Here is a 24,957-nt window from a genome sequence, read left to right on the forward strand (position 1 = left end):
TTGAGCTGTATTGTAGACTATTGAGCTGTACTGTAGACTATTGAGCTCTATTGTAGACTATTGAGCTGTACTGTAGACTATTGAGCTGTACTGTAGACTGTTAAGCTGTATTGTAGACTGTTGAGCTGTATTGTAGACTATTGAGCTGTACTGTAGACTATTGAGCTGTATTGTAGACTGTTGAGCTGTATTGTAGACTGTTGAGCTGTATTGTAGACTAGACTATTGAGCTGTATTGTAGACTGTTGAGCTGTATTGTAGACTGTTGGGCTGTATTGTAGACTATTGAGCTGTACTGTAGACTATTGAGCTGTACTGTAGACTATTGAGCTGTATTGTAGACTGTTGAGCTGTATTGTAGACTGTTGAGCTGTATTGTAGACTATTGAGCTGTACTGTAGACTGTTGAGCTGTACTGTAGACTATTGAGCTGTAGACTGTTGAGCTGTACTGTAGACTATTGAGCTGTATTGTAGACTATTGAGCTGTACTGTATACTGTTGAGCTGTACTGTAGACTGTTGAGCTGTACTGTAGACTGTTGAGCTGTATTGTAGACTGTTGAGCTGTATTGTAGACTGTTGGGCTGTATTGTAGACTATTGAGCTGTACTGTAGACTATTGAGCTGTATTGTAGACTGTTGAGCTGTATTGTAGACTGTTGGGCTGTATTGTAGACTATTGAGCTGTACTGTAGACTATTGAGCTGTACTGTAGACTATTGAGCTGTATTGTAGACTGTTGAGCTGTATTGTAGACTGTTGAGCTGTATTGTAGACTATTGAGCTGTACTGTAGACTGTTGAGCTGTACTGTAGACTATTGAGCTGTAGACTGTTGAGCTGTACTGTAGACTATTGAGCTGTATTGTAGACTATTGAGCTGTACTGTATACTGTTGAGCTGTACTGTAGACTATTGAGCTGTATTGTAGACTGTTGAGCTGTATTGTAGACTGTTGGGCTGTATTGTAGACTATTGAGCTGTACTGTAGACTATTGAGCTGTACTGTAGACTATTGAGCTGTATTGTAGACTGTTGAGCTGTATTGTAGACTGTTGAGCTGTATTGTAGACTATTGAGCTGTACTGTAGACTGTTGAGCTGTACTGTAGACTATTGAGCTGTAGACTGTTGAGCTGTACTGTAGACTATTGAGCTGTATTGTAGACTATTGAGCTGTACTGTATACTGTTGAGCTGTACTGTAGACTGTTGAGCTGTACTGTAGACTGTTGAGCTGTATTGTAGACTAATGAGCTGTACTGTAGACTGTTGAACTGTATTGTAGACTATTGAGCTGTATTGTAGACTATTGAGCTGTACTGTAGACTGTTGAGCTGTACTGTAGACTGTTGAGCTGTACTGTAGACTGTTGAGCTGTATTGTAGACTGTTGAGCTGTATTGTAGACTATTGAGCTGTATTGTAGACTATTGAGCTGTAGACTGTTGAGCTGTATTGTAGACTATTGAGCTGTACTGTAGACTATTGAGCTCTATTGTAGACTATTGAGCTGTACTGTAGACTATTGAGCTGTACTGTAGACTGTTGAGCTGTATTGTAGACTGTTGAGCTGTATTGTAGACTATTGAGCTGTACTGTAGACTGTTGAGCTGTACTGTAGACTATTGAGCTGTAGACTGTTGAGCTGTACTGTAGACTATTGAGCTGTATTGTAGACTATTGAGCTGTACTGTATACTGTTGAGCTGTACTGTAGACTGTTGAGCTGTACTGTAGACTGTTGAGCTGTATTGTAGACTGTTGAGCTGTATTGTAGACTGTTGGGCTGTATTGTAGACTATTGAGCTGTACTGTAGACTATTGAGCTGTATTGTAGACTGTTGAGCTGTATTGTAGACTGTTGGGCTGTATTGTAGACTATTGAGCTGTACTGTAGACTATTGAGCTGTACTGTAGACTATTGAGCTGTATTGTAGACTGTTGAGCTGTATTGTAGACTGTTGAGCTGTATTGTAGACTATTGAGCTGTACTGTAGACTGTTGAGCTGTACTGTAGACTATTGAGCTGTAGACTGTTGAGCTGTACTGTAGACTATTGAGCTGTATTGTAGACTATTGAGCTGTACTGTATACTGTTGAGCTGTACTGTAGACTATTGAGCTGTATTGTAGACTGTTGAGCTGTATTGTAGACTGTTGGGCTGTATTGTAGACTATTGAGCTGTACTGTAGACTATTGAGCTGTACTGTAGACTATTGAGCTGTATTGTAGACTGTTGAGCTGTATTGTAGACTGTTGAGCTGTATTGTAGACTATTGAGCTGTACTGTAGACTGTTGAGCTGTACTGTAGACTATTGAGCTGTAGACTGTTGAGCTGTACTGTAGACTATTGAGCTGTATTGTAGACTATTGAGCTGTACTGTATACTGTTGAGCTGTACTGTAGACTGTTGAGCTGTACTGTAGACTGTTGAGCTGTATTGTAGACTAATGAGCTGTACTGTAGACTGTTGAACTGTATTGTAGACTATTGAGCTGTATTGTAGACTATTGAGCTGTACTGTAGACTGTTGAGCTGTACTGTAGACTGTTGAGCTGTACTGTAGACTGTTGAGCTGTATTGTAGACTGTTGAGCTGTATTGTAGACTATTGAGCTGTATTGTAGACTATTGAGCTGTAGACTGTTGAGCTGTATTGTAGACTATTGAGCTGTACTGTAGACTATTGAGCTCTATTGTAGACTATTGAGCTGTACTGTAGACTATTGAGCTGTACTGTAGACTGTTGAGCTGTATTGTAGACTGTTGAGCTGTATTGTAGACTATTGAGCTGTACTGTAGACTGTTGAGCTGTACTGTAGACTATTGAGCTGTATTGCAGACTATTGAGCTGTATTGTAGACTATTGAGCTGTATTGTAGACTGTTGAGCTGTACTGTAGACTATTGAGCTGTACTGTAGACTATCAAGCTGTATTGTAGACTATTGAGCTGTATTGTAGACTGTTTAGCTGTATTGTAGACTATTGACTGTATTGTAGACTATTGGTCTGTATTGTAGACTAGTGAGCTGTACTGTAGACTATTGAGCTGTACTGTAGACTATTGAACTGTATTGTAGACTGTTGAGCTGTATTGTAGACTGTTGAGCTGTATTGTAGACTGTTGAGCTGTATCGTAGACTATTGAGCTGTACTGTAGACTGTTGAGCTGTATTGTAGACTGTTGAGCTGTATTGTAGACTATTGAGCTGTACTGTAGACTGTTGAGCTGTATTGTAGACTGTTGAGCTGTATTGTAGACTATTGAGCTGTACTGTAGACTATTGAGCTGTATTGTAGACTATTGAGCTGTATTGTAGACTAATGAGCTGTATTGTAGACTGTTGAGCTGTATTGTAGACTATTGAGCTGTACTGTAGACTGTTGAGCTGTACTGTAGACTGTTGAGCTGTACTGTAGACTGTTGAGCTGTATTGTAGACTGTTGAGCTGTATTGTAGACTATTGAGCTGTATTGTAGACTATTGAGCTGTAGACTGTTGAGCTGTACTGTAGACTATTGAGCTGTATTGTAGACTATTGAGCTGTACTGTATACTGTTGAGCTGTACTGTAGACTATTGAGCTGTATTGTAGACTGTTGAGCTGTATTGTAGACTGTTGGGCTGTATTGTAGACTATTGAGCTGTACTGTAGACTATTGAGCTGTACTGTAGACTATTGAGCTGTATTGTAGACTGTTGAGCTGTATTGTAGACTGTTGAGCTGTATTGTAGACTATTGAGCTGTACTGTAGACTGTTGAGCTGTACTGTAGACTATTGAGCTGTAGACTGTTGAGCTGTACTGTAGACTATTGAGCTGTATTGTAGACTATTGAGCTGTACTGTATACTGTTGAGCTGTACTGTAGACTGTTGAGGTGTACTGTAGACTATTGAGCTGTATTGTAGACGATTGAGCTGTATTGTAGACTGTTGAGCTGTAGACTGTTGAGCTGTACTGTAGACTATTGAGCTGTAGACTATTGAGCTGTATTGTAGACTATTGAGCTGTACTGTAGACTGTTGAGCTGTATTGTAGACTAATGAGCTGTATTGTAGACTATTGAGCTGTATTGTAGACTATTGCGCTATATTGTAGACTATTGAGCTGTATTGTAGACTATTGAGCTGTATTGTAGACTGTTGAGCTCTACTGTAGACTATTGAGCTGTACTGTAGACTGTTGAGCTGTATTGTAGACTATTGACTGTATTGTAGACTATTGAGCTGTATTGTAGACTAGTGAGCTGTACTGTAGACTATTGAGCTGTACTGTAGACTGTTGAGCTGTATTGTAGACTATTGAGCTGTATTGTAGACTATTGAGCTGTAGACTGTTGAGCTGTATTGTAGACTATTGAGCTGTACTGTAGCCGATTGAGCTCTATTGTAGACTATTGAGCTGTACTGTAGACTATTGAGCTGTATTGTAGACTGTTGAGCTGTATTGTAGACTGTTGAGCTGTATTGTAGACTATTGAGCTGTACTGTAGACTATTGAGCTGTATTGTAGACTGTTGAGCTGTATTGTAGATTGTTGGGCTGTATTGTAGACTATTGAGCTGTACTGTAGACCATTGAGCTGTACTGTAGACCATTGAGCTGTACTGTAGACTGTTGAGCTGTATTGTAGACTGTTGAGCTGTATTGTAGACTGTTGAGCTGTATTGTAGACTATTGAGCTGTACTGTAGACTGTTGAGCTGTATTGTAGACTGTTGAGCTGTATTGTAGACTATTGAGCTGTACTGTAGACTGTTGAGCTGTATTGTAGACTGTTGAGCTGTATTGTAGACTATTGAGCTGTACTGTAGACTATTGAGCTGTATTGTAGACTATTGAGCTGTATTGTAGACTAATGAGCTGTATTGTAGACTGTTGAGCTGTATTGTAGACTATTGAGCTGTACTGTAGACTGTTGAGCTGTACTGTAGACTGTTGAGCTGTATTGTAGACTGTTGAGCTGTATTGTAGACTATTGAGCTGTATTGTAGACTATTGAGCTGTAGACTGTTGAGCTGTACTGTAGACTATTGAGCTGTATTGTAGACTATTGAGCTGTACTGTAGACTATTGAGCTCTATTGTAGACTATTGCGCTGTACTGTAGACTATTGAGCTGTATTGTAGACTGTTGAGCTGTATTGTAGACTGTTGGGCTGTATTGTAGACTATTGAGCTGTACTGTAGACTATTGAGCTGTATTGTAGACTGTTGAGCTGTATTGTAGACTGTTGGGCTGTATTGTAGACTATTGAGCTGTACTGTAGACTATTGAGCTGTACTGTAGACTATTGAGCTGTATTGTAGACTGTTGAGCTGTATTGTAGACTGTTGAGCTGTATTGTAGACTATTGAGCTGTACTGTAGACTGTTGAGCTGTACTGTAGACAATTGAGCTGTAGACTGTTGAGCTGTACTGTAGACTATTGAGCTGTATTGTAGACTATTGAGCTGTACTGTATACTGTTGAGCTGTACTGTAGACTGTTGAGCTGTACTGTAGACTGTTGAGCTGTATTGTAGACTAATGAGCTGTACTGTAGACTGTTGAACTGTATTGTAGACTATTGAGCTGTATTGTAGACTGTTGAGCTGTATTGTAGACTATTGACTGTATTGTAGACTATTGAGCTGTATTGTAGACTAGTGAGCTGTACTGTAGACTATTGAGCTGTACTGTAGACTATTGAACTGTATTGTAGACTGTTGAGCTGTATTGTAGACTGTTGAGCTGTATTGTAGACTGTTGAGCTGTATTGTAGACTGTTGAGCTGTAGACTGTTGAGCTGTATTGTAGACTATTGAGCTGTACTGTAGACTGTTGAGCTGTATTGTAGACTAATGAGCTGTCTTGTAGACTATTGGTCTGTATTGTAGACTAGTGAGCTGTACTGTAGACTATTGAGCTGTACTGTAGACTATTGAACTGTATTGTAGACTGTTGAGCTGTATTGTAGACTGTTGAGCTGTATTGTAGACTGTTGAGCTGTATTGTAGACTATTGAGCTGTACTGTAGACTGTTGAGCTGTATTGTAGACTGTTGAGCTGTATTGTATACTATTGAACTGTACTGTAGACTGTTGAGCTGTATTGTAGACTGTTGAGCTGTATTGTAGACTATTGAGCTGTACTGTAGACTATTGAGCTGTATTGTAGACTATTGAGCTGTATTGTAGACTAATGAGCTGTATTGTAGACTGTTGAGCTGTATTGTAGACTATTGAGCTGTACTGTAGACTGTTGAGCTGTACTGTAGACTGTTGAGCTGTATTGTAGACTGTTGAGCTGTATTGTAGACTATTGAGCTGTATTGTAGACTATTGAGCTGTAGACTGTTGAGCTGTACTGTAGACTATTGAGCTGTATTGTAGACTATTGAGCTGTACTGTAGACTATTGAACTCTATTGTAGACTATTGAGCTGTACTGTAGACTATTGAGCTGTATTGTAGACTGTTGAGCTGTATTGTAGACTGTTGGGCTGTATTGTAGACTATTGAGCTGTACTGTAGACTATTGAGCTGTATTGTAGACTGTTGAGCTGTATTGTAGACTGTTGGGCTGTATTGTAGACTATTGAGCTGTACTGTAGACTATTGAGCTGTACTGTAGACTATTGAGCTGTATTGTAGACTGTTGAGCTGTATTGTAGACTGTTGAGCTGTATTGTAGACTATTGAGCTGTACTGTAGACTGTTGAGCTGTACTGTAGACTATTGAGCTGTAGACTGTTGAGCTGTACTGTAGACTATTGAGCTGTATTGTAGACTATTGAGCTGTACTGTATACTGTTGAGCTGTACTGTAGACTGTTGAGCTGTACTGTAGACTGTTGAGCTGTATTGTAGACTAATGAGCTGTACTGTAGACTGTTGAACTGTATTGTAGACTATTGAGCTGTATTGTAGACTGTTGAGCTGTACTGTAGACTATTGAGCTGTATTGTAGACTATTGAGCTGTACTGTATACTGTTGAGCTGTACTGTAGACTGTTGAGCTGTACTGTAGACTGTTGAGCTGTATTGTAGACTGTTGAGCTGTGCTGTAGACTATTGAGCTGTATTGTAGACTATTGAGCTGTATTGTAGACTGTTGAGCTGTAGACTGTTGAGCTGTATTGTAGACTGTTGAGCTGTATTGTAGACTGTTGAGCTGTACTGTAGACTATTGAGCTGTATTGTAGACTATTGAGCTGTATTGTAGACTGTTGAGCTGTAGACTATTGAGCTGTACTGTAGACTATTGAGCTGTACTGTAGACTGTTGAGCTGTACTGTAGACTGTTGAGCTGTATTGTAGACTGTTGAGCTGTATTGTAGACTATTGAGCTGTATTGTAGACTATTGAGCTGTAGACTGTTGAGCTGTACTGTAGACTATTGAGCTGTATTGTAGACTATTGAGCTGTACTGTAGACTATTGAGCTCTATTGTAGACTATTGAGCTGTACTGTAGACTATTGAGCTGTATTGTAGACTGTTGAGCTGTATTGTAGACTGTTGGGCTGTATTGTAGACTATTGAACTGTACTGTAGACTATTGAGCTGTATTGTAGACTGTTGGGCTGTATTGTAGACTATTGAGCTGTACTGTAGACTATTGAGCTGTACTGTAGACTATTGAGCTGTATTGTAGACTGTTGAGCTGTATTGTAGACTGTTTAGCTGTATTGTAGACTATTGAGCTGTACTGTAGACTGTTGAGCTGTACTGTAGACTATTGAGCTGTATTGTAGACTATTGAGCTGTACTGTATACTGTTGAGCTGTACTGTAGACTGTTGAGCTGTACTGTAGACTGTTGAGCTGTATTGTAGACTAATTATCTGTACTGTAGACGATTGAGCTGTATTGTAGACTATTGAGCTGTACTGTAGACTGTTGAGCTGTATTGTAGACTATTGAGCTGTAGACTGTTGAGCTGTATTGTAGACTATTGAGCTGTAGACTGTTGAGCTGTATTGTAGACTATTGAGCTGTAGACTGTTGAGCTCTATTGTAGACTATTGAGCTGTATTGTAGACTATTGAGCTGTATTGTAGACTGTTGAGCTGTATTGTAGACTATTGAGCTGTACTGTAGACTGTTGAGCTGTATTGTAGACTGTTGAGCTGTATTGTAGACTGTTGAGCTGTATTGTAGACTATTGAGCTGTATTGTAGACTATTGAGCTGTAGACTGTTGAGCTGTACTGTAGACTATTGAGCTGTATTGTAGACTATTGAGCTGTACTGTAGACTATTGAGCTCTATTGTAGCCTATTGAGCTGTACTGTAGACTATTGAGCTGTATTGTAGACTGTTGAGCTGTATTGTAGAATGTTGAGCTGTATTGTAGACTATTGAGCTGTACTGTAGACTATTGAGCTGTATTGTAGACTATTGAGCTGTACTGTAGACTATTGAGCTCTATTGTAGACTATTGAGCTGTACTGTAGACTATTGAGCTGTATTGTAGACTGTTGAGCTGTATTGTAGACTGTTGGGCTGTATTGTAGACTATTGAGCTGTACTGTAGACTATTGAGCTGTATTGTAGACTGTTGAGCTGTATTGTAGACTGTTGGGCTGTATTGTAGACTATTGAGCTGTACTGTAGACTATTGAGCTGTACTGTAGACTATTGAGCTGTATTGTAGACTGTTGAGCTGTATTGTAGACTGTTGAGCTGTATTGTAGACTATTGAGCTGTACTGTAGACTGTTGAGCTGTACTGTAGACTATTGAGCTGTAGACTGTTGAGCTGTACTGTAGACTATTGAGCTGTATTGTAGACTATTGAGCTGTACTGTATACTGTTGAGCTGTACTGTAGACTGTTGAGCTGTACTGTAGACTGTTGAGCTGTATTGTAGACTAATGAGCTGTACTGTAGACTGTTGAACTGTATTGTAGACTATTGAGCTGTATTGTAGACTATTGAGCTGTACTGTAGACTGTTGAGCTGTACTGTAGACTGTTGAGCTGTACTGTAGACTGTTGAGCTGTATTGTAGACTGTTGAGCTGTATTGTAGACTATTGAGCTGTATTGTAGACTATTGAGCTGTAGACTGTTGAGCTGTATTGTAGACTATTGAGCTGTACTGTAGACTATTGAGCTCTATTGTAGACTATTGAGCTGTACTGTAGACTATTGAGCTGTACTGTAGACTGTTAAGCTGTATTGTAGACTGTTGAGCTGTATTGTAGACTATTGAGCTGTACTGTAGACTATTGAGCTGTATTGTAGACTGTTGAGCTGTATTGTAGACTGTTGAGCTGTATTGTAGACTAGACTATTGAGCTGTATTGTAGACTGTTGAGCTGTATTGTAGACTGTTGGGCTGTATTGTAGACTATTGAGCTGTACTGTAGACTATTGAGCTGTACTGTAGACTATTGAGCTGTATTGTAGACTGTTGAGCTGTATTGTAGACTGTTGAGCTGTATTGTAGACTATTGAGCTGTACTGTAGACTGTTGAGCTGTACTGTAGACTATTGAGCTGTAGACTGTTGAGCTGTACTGTAGACTATTGAGCTGTATTGTAGACTATTGAGCTGTACTGTATACTGTTGAGCTGTACTGTAGACTGTTGAGCTGTACTGTAGACTGTTGAGCTGTATTGTAGACTGTTGAGCTGTATTGTAGACTGTTGGGCTGTATTGTAGACTATTGAGCTGTAGACTGTTGAGCTGTATTGTAGACTATTGAGCTGTAGACTGTTGAGCTCTATTGTAGACTATTGAGCTGTATTGTAGACTATTGAGCTGTATTGTAGACTGTTGAGCTGTATTGTAGACTATTGAGCTGTACTGTAGACTGTTGAGCTGTATTGTAGACTGTTGAGCTGTATTGTAGACTGTTGAGCTGTATTGTAGACTATTGAGCTGTATTGTAGACTATTGAGCTGTAGACTGTTGAGCTGTACTGTAGACTATTGAGCTGTATTGTAGACTATTGAGCTGTACTGTAGACTATTGAGCTCTATTGTAGCCTATTGGGCTGTACTGTAGACTATTGAGCTGTATTGTAGACTGTTGAGCTGTATTGTAGACTGTTGAGCTGTATTGTAGACTATTGAGCTGTACTGTAGACTATTGAGCTGTATTGTAGACTATTGAGCTGTACTGTAGACTATTGAGCTCTATTGTAGACTATTGAGCTGTACTGTAGACTATTGAGCTGTATTGTAGACTGTTGAGCTGTATTGTAGACTGTTGGGCTGTATTGTAGACTATTGAGCTGTACTGTAGACTATTGAGCTGTATTGTAGACTGTTGAGCTGTATTGTAGACTGTTGGGCTGTATTGTAGACTATTGAGCTGTACTGTAGACTATTGAGCTGTACTGTAGACTATTGAGCTGTATTGTAGACTGTTGAGCTGTATTGTAGACTGTTGAGCTGTATTGTAGACTATTGAGCTGTACTGTAGACTGTTGAGCTGTACTGTAGACTATTGAGCTGTAGACTGTTGAGCTGTACTGTAGACTATTGAGCTGTATTGTAGACTATTGAGCTGTACTGTATACTGTTGAGCTGTACTGTAGACTGTTGAGCTGTACTGTAGACTGTTGAGCTGTATTGTAGACTAATGAGCTGTACTGTAGACTGTTGAACTGTATTGTAGACTATTGAGCTGTATTGTAGACTATTGAGCTGTACTGTAGACTGTTGAGCTGTACTGTAGACTGTTGAGCTGTACTGTAGACTGTTGAGCTGTATTGTAGACTGTTGAGCTGTATTGTAGACTATTGAGCTGTATTGTAGACTATTGAGCTGTAGACTGTTGAGCTGTATTGTAGACTATTGAGCTGTACTGTAGACTATTGAGCTCTATTGTAGACTATTGAGCTGTACTGTAGACTATTGAGCTGTACTGTAGACTGTTAAGCTGTATTGTAGACTGTTGAGCTGTATTGTAGACTATTGAGCTGTACTGTAGACTATTGAGCTGTATTGTAGACTGTTGAGCTGTATTGTAGACTGTTGAGCTGTATTGTAGACTAGACTATTGAGCTGTATTGTAGACTGTTGAGCTGTATTGTAGACTGTTGGGCTGTATTGTAGACTATTGAGCTGTACTGTAGACTATTGAGCTGTACTGTAGACTATTGAGCTGTATTGTAGACTGTTGAGCTGTATTGTAGACTGTTGAGCTGTATTGTAGACTATTGAGCTGTACTGTAGACTGTTGAGCTGTACTGTAGACTATTGAGCTGTAGACTGTTGAGCTGTACTGTAGACTATTGAGCTGTATTGTAGACTATTGAGCTGTACTGTATACTGTTGAGCTGTACTGTAGACTGTTGAGCTGTACTGTAGACTGTTGAGCTGTATTGTAGACTGTTGAGCTGTATTGTAGACTGTTGGGCTGTATTGTAGACTATTGAGCTGTACTGTAGACTATTGAGCTGTATTGTAGACTGTTGAGCTGTATTGTAGACTGTTGGGCTGTATTGTAGACTATTGAGCTGTACTGTAGACTATTGAGCTGTACTGTAGACTATTGAGCTGTATTGTAGACTGTTGAGCTGTATTGTAGACTGTTGAGCTGTATTGTAGACTATTGAGCTGTACTGTAGACTGTTGAGCTGTACTGTAGACTATTGAGCTGTAGACTGTTGAGCTGTACTGTAGACTATTGAGCTGTATTGTAGACTATTGAGCTGTACTGTATACTGTTGAGCTGTACTGTAGACTATTGAGCTGTATTGTAGACTGTTGAGCTGTATTGTAGACTGTTGGGCTGTATTGTAGACTATTGAGCTGTACTGTAGACTATTGAGCTGTACTGTAGACTATTGAGCTGTATTGTAGACTGTTGAGCTGTATTGTAGACTGTTGAGCTGTATTGTAGACTATTGAGCTGTACTGTAGACTGTTGAGCTGTACTGTAGACTATTGAGCTGTAGACTGTTGAGCTGTACTGTAGACTATTGAGCTGTATTGTAGACTATTGAGCTGTACTGTATACTGTTGAGCTGTACTGTAGACTGTTGAGCTGTACTGTAGACTGTTGAGCTGTATTGTAGACTAATGAGCTGTACTGTAGACTGTTGAACTGTATTGTAGACTATTGAGCTGTATTGTAGACTATTGAGCTGTACTGTAGACTGTTGAGCTGTACTGTAGACTGTTGAGCTGTACTGTAGACTGTTGAGCTGTATTGTAGACTGTTGAGCTGTATTGTAGACTATTGAGCTGTATTGTAGACTATTGAGCTGTAGACTGTTGAGCTGTATTGTAGACTATTGAGCTGTACTGTAGACTATTGAGCTCTATTGTAGACTATTGAGCTGTACTGTAGACTATTGAGCTGTACTGTAGACTGTTGAGCTGTATTGTAGACTGTTGAGCTGTATTGTAGACTATTGAGCTGTACTGTAGACTGTTGAGCTGTACTGTAGACTATTGAGCTGTAGACTGTTGAGCTGTACTGTAGACTATTGAGCTGTATTGTAGACTATTGAGCTGTACTGTATACTGTTGAGCTGTACTGTAGACTGTTGAGCTGTACTGTAGACTGTTGAGCTGTATTGTAGACTGTTGAGCTGTATTGTAGACTGTTGGGCTGTATTGTAGACTATTGAGCTGTACTGTAGACTATTGAGCTGTATTGTAGACTGTTGAGCTGTATTGTAGACTGTTGGGCTGTATTGTAGACTATTGAGCTGTACTGTAGACTATTGAGCTGTACTGTAGACTATTGAGCTGTATTGTAGACTGTTGAGCTGTATTGTAGACTGTTGAGCTGTATTGTAGACTATTGAGCTGTACTGTAGACTGTTGAGCTGTACTGTAGACTATTGAGCTGTAGACTGTTGAGCTGTACTGTAGACTATTGAGCTGTATTGTAGACTATTGAGCTGTACTGTATACTGTTGAGCTGTACTGTAGACTATTGAGCTGTATTGTAGACTGTTGAGCTGTATTGTAGACTGTTGGGCTGTATTGTAGACTATTGAGCTGTACTGTAGACTATTGAGCTGTACTGTAGACTATTGAGCTGTATTGTAGACTGTTGAGCTGTATTGTAGACTGTTGAGCTGTATTGTAGACTATTGAGCTGTACTGTAGACTGTTGAGCTGTACTGTAGACTATTGAGCTGTAGACTGTTGAGCTGTACTGTAGACTATTGAGCTGTATTGTAGACTATTGAGCTGTACTGTATACTGTTGAGCTGTACTGTAGACTGTTGAGCTGTACTGTAGACTGTTGAGCTGTATTGTAGACTAATGAGCTGTACTGTAGACTGTTGAACTGTATTGTAGACTATTGAGCTGTATTGTAGACTATTGAGCTGTACTGTAGACTGTTGAGCTGTACTGTAGACTGTTGAGCTGTACTGTAGACTGTTGAGCTGTATTGTAGACTGTTGAGCTGTATTGTAGACTATTGAGCTGTATTGTAGACTATTGAGCTGTAGACTGTTGAGCTGTATTGTAGACTATTGAGCTGTACTGTAGACTATTGAGCTCTATTGTAGACTATTGAGCTGTACTGTAGACTATTGAGCTGTACTGTAGACTGTTGAGCTGTATTGTAGACTGTTGAGCTGTATTGTAGACTATTGAGCTGTACTGTAGACTGTTGAGCTGTACTGTAGACTATTGAGCTGTATTGCAGACTATTGAGCTGTATTGTAGACTATTGAGCTGTATTGTAGACTGTTGAGCTGTACTGTAGACTATTGAGCTGTACTGTAGACTATCAAGCTGTATTGTAGACTATTGAGCTGTATTGTAGACTGTTTAGCTGTATTGTAGACTATTGACTGTATTGTAGACTATTGGTCTGTATTGTAGACTAGTGAGCTGTACTGTAGACTATTGAGCTGTACTGTAGACTATTGAACTGTATTGTAGACTGTTGAGCTGTATTGTAGACTGTTGAGCTGTATTGTAGACTGTTGAGCTGTATCGTAGACTATTGAGCTGTACTGTAGACTGTTGAGCTGTATTGTAGACTGTTGAGCTGTATTGTAGACTATTGAGCTGTACTGTAGACTGTTGAGCTGTATTGTAGACTGTTGAGCTGTATTGTAGACTATTGAGCTGTACTGTAGACTATTGAGCTGTATTGTAGACTATTGAGCTGTATTGTAGACTAATGAGCTGTATTGTAGACTGTTGAGCTGTATTGTAGACTATTGAGCTGTACTGTAGACTGTTGAGCTGTACTGTAGACTGTTGAGCTGTACTGTAGACTGTTGAGCTGTATTGTAGACTGTTGAGCTGTATTGTAGACTATTGAGCTGTATTGTAGACTATTGAGCTGTAGACTGTTGAGCTGTACTGTAGACTATTGAGCTGTATTGTAGACTATTGAGCTGTACTGTATACTGTTGAGCTGTACTGTAGACTATTGAGCTGTATTGTAGACTGTTGAGCTGTATTGTAGACTGTTGGGCTGTATTGTAGACTATTGAGCTGTACTGTAGACTATTGAGCTGTACTGTAGACTATTGAGCTGTATTGTAGACTGTTGAGCTGTATTGTAGACTGTTGAGCTGTATTGTAGACTATTGAGCTGTACTGTAGACTGTTGAGCTGTACTGTAGACTATTGAGCTGTAGACTGTTGAGCTGTACTGTAGACTATTGAGCTGTATTGTAGACTATTGAGCTGTACTGTATACTGTTGAGCTGTACTGTAGACTGTTGAGCTGTACTGTAGACTGTTGAGCTGTATTGTAGACTAATGAGCTGTACTGTAGACTGTTGAACTGTATTGTAGACTATTGAGCTGTATTGTAGACTATTGAGCTGTACTGTAGACTGTTGAGCTGTACTGTAGACTGTTGAGCTGTACTGTAGACTGTTGAGCTGTATTGTAGACTGTTGAGCTGTATTGTAGACTATTGAGCTGTATTGTAGACTATTGAGCTGTAGACTGTTGAGCTGTATTGTAGACTATTGAGCTGTACTGTAGACTATTGAGCTCTATTGTAGACTATTGAGCTGTACTGTAGACTATTGAGCTGTACTGTAGACTGTTAAGCTGTATTGTAGACTGTTGAGCTGTATTGTAGACTATTGAGCTGTACTGTAGACTATTGAGCTGTATTGTAGACTGTTGAGCTGTATTGTAGACTGTTGAGCTGTATTGTAGACTAGACTATTGAGCTGTATTGTAGACTGTTGAGCTGTATTGTAGACTGTTGGGCTGTATTGTAGACTATTGAGCTGTACTGTAGACTATTGAGCTGTACTGTAGACTATTGAGCTGTATTGTAGACTGTTGAGCTGTATTGTAGACTGTTGAGCTGTATTGTAGACTATTGAGCTGTACTGTAGACTGTTGAGCTGTACTGTAGACTATTGAGCTGTAGACTGTTGAGCTGTACTGTAGACTATTGAGCTGTATTGTAGACTATTGAGCTGTACTGTATACTGTTGAGCTGTACTGTAGACTGTTGAGCTGTACTGTAGACTGTTGAGCTGTATTGTAGACTGTTGAGCTGTATTGTAGACTGTTGGGCTGTATTGTAGACTATTGAGCTGTACTGTAGACTATTGAGCTGTATTGTAGACTGTTGAGCTGTATTGTAGACTGTTGGGCTGTATTGTAGACTATTGAGCTGTACTGTAGACTATTGAGCTGTACTGTAGACTATTGAGCTGTATTGTAGACTGTTGAGCTGTATTGTAGACTGTTGAGCTGTATTGTAGACTATTGAGCTGTACTGTAGACTGTTGAGCTGTACTGTAGACTATTGAGCTGTAGACTGTTGAGCTGTACTGTAGACTATTGAGCTGTATTGTAGACTATTGAGCTGTACTGTATACTGTTGAGCTGTACTGTAGACTATTGAGCTGTATTGTAGACTGTTGAGCTGTATTGTAGACTGTTGGGCTGTATTGTAGACTATTGAGCTGTACTGTAGACTATTGAGCTGTACTGTAGACTATTGAGCTGTATTGTAGACTGTTGAGCTGTATTGTAGACTGTTGAGCTGTATTGTAGACTATTGAGCTGTACTGTAGACTGTTGAGCTGTACTGTAGACTATTGAGCTGTAGACTGTTGAGCTGTACTGTAGACTATTGAGCTGTATTGTAGACTATTGAGCTGTACTGTATACTGTTGAGCTGTACTGTAGACTGTTGAGCTGTACTGTAGACTGTTGAGCTGTATTGTAGACTAATGAGCTGTACTGTAGACTGTTGAACTGTATTGTAGACTATTGAGCTGTATTGTAGACTATTGAGCTGTACTGTAGACTGTTGAGCTGTACTGTAGACTGTTGAGCTGTACTGTAGACTGTTGAGCTGTATTGTAGACTGTTGAGCTGTATTGTAGACTATTGAGCTGTATTGTAGACTATTGAGCTGTAGACTGTTGAGCTGTATTGTAGACTATTGAGCTGTACTGTAGACTATTGAGCTCTATTGTAGACTATTGAGCTGTACTGTAGACTATTGAGCTGTACTGTAGACTGTTGAGCTGTATTGTAGACTGTTGAGCTGTATTGTAGACTATTGAGCTGTACTGTAGACTGTTGAGCTGTACTGTAGACTATTGAGCTGTAGACTGTTGAGCTGTACTGTAGACTATTGAGCTGTATTGTAGACTATTGAGCTGTACTGTATACTGTTGAGCTGTACTGTAGACTGTTGAGCTGTACTGTAGACTGTTGAGCTGTATTGTAGACTGTTGAGCTGTATTGTAGACTGTTGGGCTGTATTGTAGACTATTGAGCTGTACTGTAGACTATTGAGCTGTATTGTAGACTGTTGAGCTGTATTGTAGACTGTTGGGCTGTATTGTAGACTATTGAGCTGTACTGTAGACTATTGAGCTGTACTGTAGACTATTGAGCTGTATTGTAGACTGTTGAGCTGTATTGTAGACTGTTGAGCTGTATTGTAGACTATTGAGCTGTACTGTAGACTGTTGAGCTGTACTGTAGACTATTGAGCTGTAGACTGTTGAGCTGTACTGTAGACTATTGAGCTGTATTGTAGACTATTGAGCTGTACTGTATACTGTTGAGCTGTACTGTAGACTATTGAGCTGTATTGTAGACTGTTGAGCTGTATTGTAGACTGTTGGGCTGTATTGTAGACTATTGAGCTGTACTGTAGACTATTGAGCTGTACTGTAGACTATTGAGCTGTATTGTAGACTGTTGAGCTGTATTGTAGACTGTTGAGCTGTATTGTAGACTATTGAGCTGTACTGTAGACTGTTGAGCTGTACTGTAGACTATTGAGCTGTAGACTGTTGAGCTGTACTGTAGACTATTGAGCTGTATTGTAGACTATTGAGCTGTACTGTATACTGTTGAGCTGTACTGTAGACTGTTGAGCTGTACTGTAGACTGTTGAGCTGTATTGTAGACTAATGAGCTGTACTGTAGACTGTTGAACTGTATTGTAGACTATTGAGCTGTATTGTAGACTATTGAGCTGTACTGTAGACTGTTGAGCTGTACTGTAGACTGTTGAGCTGTACTGTAGACTGTTGAGCTGTATTGTAGACTGTTGAGCTGTATTGTAGACTATTGAGCTGTATTGTAGACTATTGAGCTGTAGACTGTTGAGCTGTATTGTAGACTATTGAGCTGTACTGTAGACTATTGAGCTCTATTGTAGACTATTGAGCTGTACTGTAGACTATTGAGCTGTACTGTAGACTGTTGAGCTGTATTGTAGACTGTTGAGCTGTATTGTAGACTATTGAGCTGTACTGTAGACTGTTGAGCTGTACTGTAGACTATTGAGCTGTATTGCAGACTATTGAGCTGTATTGTAGACTATTGAGCTGTATTGTAGACTGTTGAGCTGTACTGTAGACTATTGAGCTGTACTGTAGACTATCAAGCTGTATTGTAGACTATTGAGCTGTATTGTAGACTGTTTAGCTGTATTGTAGACTATTGACTGTATTGTAGACTATTGGTCTGTATTGTAGACTAGTGAGCTGTACTGTAGACTATTGAGCTGTACTGTAGACTATTGAACTGTATTGTAGACTGTTGAGCTGTATTGTAGACTGTTGAGCTGTATTGTAGACTGTTGAGCTGTATCGTAGACTATTGAGCTGTACTGTAGACTGTTGAGCTGTATTGTAGACTGTTGAGCTGTATTGTAGACTATTGAGCTGTACTGTAGACTGTTGAGCTGTATTGTAGACTGTTGAGCTGTATTGTAGACTATTGAGCTGTACTGTAGACTATTGAGCTGTATTGTAGACTATTGAGCTGTATTGTAGACTAATGAGCTGTATTGTAGACTGTTGAGCTGTATTGTAGACTATTGAGCTGTACTGTAGACTGTTGAGCTGTACTGTAGACTGTTGAGCTGTACTGTAGACTGTTGAGCTGTATTGTAGACTGTTGAGCTGTATTGTAGACTATTGAGCTGTATTGTAGACTATTGAGCTGTAGACTGTTGAGCTGTACTGTAGACTATTGAGCTGTATTGTAGACTATTGAGCTGTACTGTATACTGTTGAGCTGTACTGTAGACTATTGAGCTGTATTGTAGACTGTTGAGCTGTATTGTAGACTGTTGGGCTGTATTGTAGACTATTGAGCTGTACTGTAGACTATTGAGCTGTACTGTAGACTATTGAGCTGTATTGTAGACTGTTGAGCTGTATTGTAGACTGTTGAGCTGTATTGTAGACTATTGAGCTGTACTGTAGACTGTTGAGCTGTACTGTAGACTATTGAGCTGTAGACTGTTGAGCTGTACTGTAGACTATTGAGCTGTATTGTAGACTATTGAGCTGTACTGTATACTGTTGAGCTGTACTGTAGACTGTTGAGCTGTACTGTAGACTGTTGAGCTGTATTGTAGACTAATGAGCTGTACTGTAGACTGTTGAACTGTATTGTAGACTATTGAGCTGTATTGTAGACTATTGAGCTGTACTGTAGACTGTTGAGCTGTACTGTAGACTGTTGAGCTGTACTGTAGACTGTTGAGCTGTATTGTAGACTGTTGAGCTGTATTGTAGACTATTGAGCTGTATTGTAGACTATTGAGCTGTAGACTGTTGAGCTGTATTGTAGACTATTGAGCTGTACTGTAGACTATTGAGCTCTATTGTAGACTATTGAGCTGTACTGTAGACTATTGAGCTGTACTGTAGACTGTTGAGCTGTATTGTAGACTGTTGAGCTGTATTGTAGACTATTGAGCTGTACTGTAGACTATTGAGCTGTATTGTAGACTGTTGAGCTGTATTGTAGACTGTTGAGCTGTATTGTAGACTAGACTATTGAGCTGTATTGTAGACTGTTGAGCTGTATTGTAGACTGTTGAGCTGTATTGTAGACTATTGAGCTGTACTGTAGACTGTTGAGCTGTACTGTAGACTATTGAGCTGTATTGCAGACTATTGAGCTGTATTGTAGACTATTGAGCTGTATTGTAGACTGTTGAGCTGTACTGTAGACTATTGAGCTGTACTGTAGACTATCAAGCTGTATTGTAGACTATTGAGCTGTATTGTAGACTGTTTAGCTGTATTGTAGACTATTGACTGTATTGTAGACTATTGGTCTGTATTGTAGACTAGTGAGCTGTACTGTAGACTATTGAGCTGTACTGTAGACTATTGAACTGTATTGTAGACTGTTGAGCTGTATTGTAGACTGTTGAGCTGTATTGTAGACTGTTGAGCTGTATCGTAGACTATTGAGCTGTACTGTAGACTGTTGAGCTGTATTGTAGACTGTTGAGCTGTATTGTAGACTATTGAGCTGTACTGTAGACTGTTGAGCTGTATTGTAGACTGTTGAGCTGTATTGTAGACTATTGAGCTGTACTGTAGACTATTGAGCTGTATTGTAGACTATTGAGCTGTATTGTAGACTAATGAGCTGTATTGTAGACTGTTGAGCTGTATTGTAGACTATTGAGCTGTACTGTAGACTGTTGAGCTGTACTGTAGACTGTTGAGCTGTACTGTAGACTGTTGAGCTGTATTGTAGACTGTTGAGCTGTATTGTAGACTATTGAGCTGTATTGTAGACTATTGAGCTGTAGACTGTTGAGCTGTACTGTAGACTATTGAGCTGTATTGTAGACTATTGAGCTGTACTGTAGACTATTGAGCTCTATTGTAGACTATTGAGCTGTACTGTAGACTATTGAGCTGTATTGTAGACTGTTGAGCTGTATTGTAGACTGTTGAGCTGTATTGTAGACTATTTAGCTGTACTGTAGACTATTGAGCTGTATTGTAGACTGTTGAGCTGTATTGTAGACTGTTGGGCTGTATTGTAGACTATTGAGCTGTACTGTAGACTATTGAGCTGTACTGTAGACTATTGAGCTGTATTGTAGACTGTTGAGCTGTATTGTAGACTGTTGAGCTGTATTGTAGACTATTGAGCTGTACTGTAGACTGTTGAGCTGTACTGTAGACTATTGAGCTGTAGACTGTTGAGCTGTACTGTAGACTATTGAGCTGTATTGTAGACTATTGAGCTGTACTGTATACTGTTGAGCTGTACTGTAGACTGTTGAGCTGTACTGTAGACTGTTGAGCTGTATTGTAGACTAATGAGCTGTACTGTAGACTGTTGAACTGTATTGTAGACTATTGAGCTGTATTGTAGACTATTGAGCTGTATTGTAGACTATTGAGCTGTACTGTATACTGTTGAGCTGTACTGTAGACTGTTGAGCTGTACTGTAGACTGTTGAGCTGTATTGTAGACTAATGAGCTGTACTGTAGACTGTTGAACTGTATTGTAGACTATTGAGCTGTATTGTAGACTATTGAGCTGTACTGTAGACTGTTGAGCTGTACTGTAGACTGTTGAGCTGTACTGTAGACTGTTGAGCTGTATTGTAGACTGTTGAGCTGTATTGTAGACTATTGAGCTGTATTGTAGACTATTGAGCTGTAGACTGTTGAGCTGTATTGTAGACTATTGAGCTGTACTGTAGACTATTGAGCTCTATTGTAGACTATTGAGCTGTACTGTAGACTATTGAGCTGTACTGTAGACTGTTAAGCTGTATTGTAGACTGTTGAGCTGTATTGTAGACTATTGAGCTGTACTGTAGACTATTGAGCTGTATTGTAGACTGTTGAGCTGTATTGTAGACTGTTGAGCTGTATTGTAGACTAGACTATTGAGCTGTATTGTAGACTGTTGAGCTGTATTGTAGACTGTTGGGCTGTATTGTAGACTATTGAGCTGTACTGTAGACTATTGAGCTGTACTGTAGACTATTGAGCTGTATTGTAGACTGTTGAGCTGTATTGTAGACTGTTGAGCTGTATTGTAGACTATTGAGCTGTACTGTAGACTGTTGAGCTGTACTGTAGACTATTGAGCTGTAGACTGTTGAGCTGTACTGTATACTATTGAGCTGTATTGTAGACTATTGAGCTGTACTGTATACTGTTGAGCTGTACTGTAGACTGTTGAGCTGTACTGTAGACTGTTGAGCTGTATTGTAGACTGTTGAGCTGTATTGTAGACTGTTGGGCTGTATTGTAGACTATTGAGCTGTACTGTAGACTATTGAGCTGTATTGTAGACTGTTGAGCTGTATTGTAGACTGTTGGGCTGTATTGTAGACTATTGAGCTGTACTGTAGACTATTGAGCTGTACTGTAGACTGTTGAGCTGTATTGTAGACTGTTGAGCTGTATTGTAGACTATTGAGCTGTACTGTAGACTGTTGAGCTGTACTGTAGACTGTTGAGCTGTACTGTAGACTATTGAGCTGTAGACTGTTGAGCTGTACTGTAGACTATTGAGCTGTATTGTAGACTATTGAGCTGTACTGTATACTGTTGAGCTGTACTGTAGACTATTGAGCTGTATTGTAGACTGTTGAGCTGTATTGTAGACTGTTGGGCTGTATTGTAGACTATTGAGCTGTACTGTAGACTATTGAGCTGTACTGTAGACTATTGAGCTGTATTGTAGACTGTTGAGCTGTATTGTAGACTGTTGAGCTGTATTGTAGACTATTGAGCTGTACTGTAGACTGTTGAGCTGTACTGTAGACTATTGAGCTGTAGACTGTTGAGCTGTACTGTAGACTATTGAGCTGTATTGTAGACTATTGAGCTGTACTGTATACTGTTGAGCTGTACTGTAGACTGTTGAGCTGTACTGTAGACTGTTGAGCTGTATTGTAGACTAATGAGCTGTACTGTAGACTGTTGAACTGTATTGTAGACTATTGAGCTGTATTGTAGACTATTGAGCTGTACTGTAGACTGTTGAGCTGTACTGTAGACTGTTGAGCTGTACTGTAGACTGTTGAGCTGTATTGTAGACTGTTGAGCTGTATTGTAGACTATTGAGCTGTATTGTAGACTATTGAGCTGTAGACTGTTGAGCTGTATTGTAGACTATTGAGCTGTACTGTAGACTATTGAGCTCTATTGTAGACTATTGAGCTGTACTGTAGACTATTGAGCTGTACTGTAGACTGTTGAGCTGTATTGTAGACTGTTGAGCTGTATTGTAGACTATTGAGCTGTACTGTAGACTATTGAGCTGTATTGTAGACTGTTGAGCTGTATTGTAGACTGTTGAGCTGTATTGTAGACTAGACTATTGAGCTGTATTGTAGACTGTTGAGCTGTATTGTAGACTGTTGAGCTGTATTGTAGACTATTGAGCTGTACTGTAGACTGTTGAGCTGTACTGTAGACTATTGAGCTGTATTGCAGACTATTGAGCTGTATTGTAGACTATTGAGCTGTATTGTAGACTGTTGAGCTGTACTGTAGACTATTGAGCTGTACTGTAGACTATCAAGCTGTATTGTAGACTATTGAGCTGTATTGTAGACTGTTTAGCTGTATTGTAGACTATTGACTGTATTGTAGACTATTGGTCTGTATTGTAGACTAGTGATCTGTACTGTAGACTATTGAGCTGTACTGTAGACTATTGAACTGTATTGTAGACTGTTGAGCTGTATTGTAGACTGTTGAGCTGTATTGTAGACTGTTGAGCTGTATCGTAGACTATTGAGCTGTACTGTAGACTGTTGAGCTGTATTGTAGACTGTTGAGCTGTATTGTAGACTATTGAGCTGTACTGTAGACTGTTGAGCTGTATTGTAGACTGTTGAGCTGTATTGTAGACTATTGAGCTGTACTGTAGACTATTGAGCTGTATTGTAGACTATTGAGCTGTATTGTAGACTAATGAGCTGTATTGTAGACTGTTGAGCTGTATTGTAGACTATTGAGCTGTACTGTAGACTGTTGAGCTGTACTGTAGACTGTTGAGCTGTACTGTAGACTGTTGAGCTGTATTGTAGACTGTTGAGCTGTATTGTAGACTATTGAGCTGTATTGTAGACTATTGAGCTGTAGACTGTTGAGCTGTACTGTAGACTATTGAGCTGTATTGTAGACTATTGAGCTGTACTGTAGACTATTGAGCTCTATTGTAGACTATTGAGCTGTACTGTAGACTATTGAGCTGTATTGTAGACTGTTGAGCTGTATTGTAGACTGTTGAGCTGTATTGTAGAGTATTTAGCTGTACTGTAGACTATTGAGCTGTATTGTAGACTGTTGAGCTGTATTGTAGACTGTTGGGCTGTATTGTAGACTATTGAGCTGTACTGTAGACTATTGAGCTGTACTGTAGACTATTGAGCTGTATTGTAGACTGTTGAGCTGTATTGTAGACTGTTGAGCTGTATTGTAGACTATTGAGCTGTACTGTAGACTGTTGAGCTGTACTGTAGACTATTGAGCTGTAGACTGTTGAGCTGTACTGTAGACTATTGAGCTGTATTGTAGACTATTGAGCTGTACTGTATACTGTTGAGCTGTACTGTAGACTGTTGAGCTGTACTGTAGACTGTTGAGCTGTATTGTAGACTAATGAGCTGTACTGTAGACTGTTGAACTGTATTGTAGACTATTGAGCTGTATTGTAGACTATTGAGCTGTACTGTAGACTGTTGAGCTGTACTGTAGACTGTTGAGCTGTACTGTAGACTGTTGAGCTGTAGACTGTTGAGCTGTACTGTAGACTATTGAGCTGTATTGTAGACTATTGAGCTGTACTGTAGACTATTGAGCTCTATTGTAGACTATTGAGCTGTACTGTAGACTATTGAGCTGTACTGTAGACTGTTGAGCTGTATTGTAGACTGTTGAGCTGTATTGTAGACTATTGAGCTGTACTGTAGACTATTGAGCTGTATTGTAGACTGTTGAGCTGTATTGTAGACTGTTGAGCTGTATTGTAGACTAGACTATTGAGCTGTATTGTAGACTGTTGAGCTGTATTGTAGACTGTTGAGCTGTATTGTAGACTATTGAGCTGTACTGTAGACTGTTGAGCTGTACTGTAGACTATTGAGCTGTATTGTAGACTATTGAGCTGTATTGTAGACTATTAAGCTGTATTGTAGACTATTGAGCTGTACTGTTGAGCTGTACTGTAGACTGTTGAGCTGTACTGTAGACTGTTGAACTGCACCAGACTGTAAAATACAGGATTGTTTTGCCCTCAACATGCCTCACGGTCACCGAACCCTCTTCATACAGGTGTGTCAGATATTGCTGGTTACTGCTTATACATCAACAGGATCGCCCGGACCACCTTCGCGGCCCAGCTGCAGAGGGGAACATTACGGTACGTCTCCTCGTCACGGAAATGGACTGCTAGCAAAATAGCTGCAACAAACGCAACCACCTGATATTAGTAGTATACTGTTAATTAGGGATGTGAGATATTGGCTTTTTTACCGATACCGATATAACGTCATGGTGACCAAATGCGTCCACATTTTTATAGGATTCTATCACATTTTCATAACAATAGTGAATATAACTTACCCTGCGCCGTTTTTATTGAGGTTTCTTACAAATTAACAATGTTTTATTTGTCCTTTATATGTGGATAACATTCAACTCTTAAATTGTACCATTATGTTCCCATTTAGACAACAAACATAATGCTAATGATGCACTTTTGTTAAGATAATTGGGTGACCATTCTCGATCACTGTACTCAGGTTCCGT

The 24,957-nt window shown here is 39.6% G+C and overlaps 1 protein-coding gene across 2 annotated transcripts in view; it reads left to right on the forward strand.

Annotated features, from left to right (window-relative positions):
- cldn10l2 (claudin 10-like 2) overlaps positions 1-24,957 on the forward strand; it is a 91,511-nt gene that overhangs the window by 48,236 nt on the left and 18,318 nt on the right. For both annotated transcript variants that reach the window (XM_084333801.1, XM_084333800.1), the window contains exon 3: positions 24,481-24,568. In XM_084333801.1, the coding sequence (XP_084189927.1) occupies positions 24,481-24,568 (88 nt within the window). The remainder of the gene's footprint in view (positions 1-24,480; positions 24,569-24,957) is intronic.

The sequence above is a fragment of the Notolepis coatsorum genome (assembly GCF_963971535.1).
Source record: "Notolepis coatsorum genome assembly, chromosome: 17".
Lineage (NCBI taxonomy): Eukaryota > Metazoa > Chordata > Actinopteri > Aulopiformes > Paralepididae > Notolepis > Notolepis coatsorum.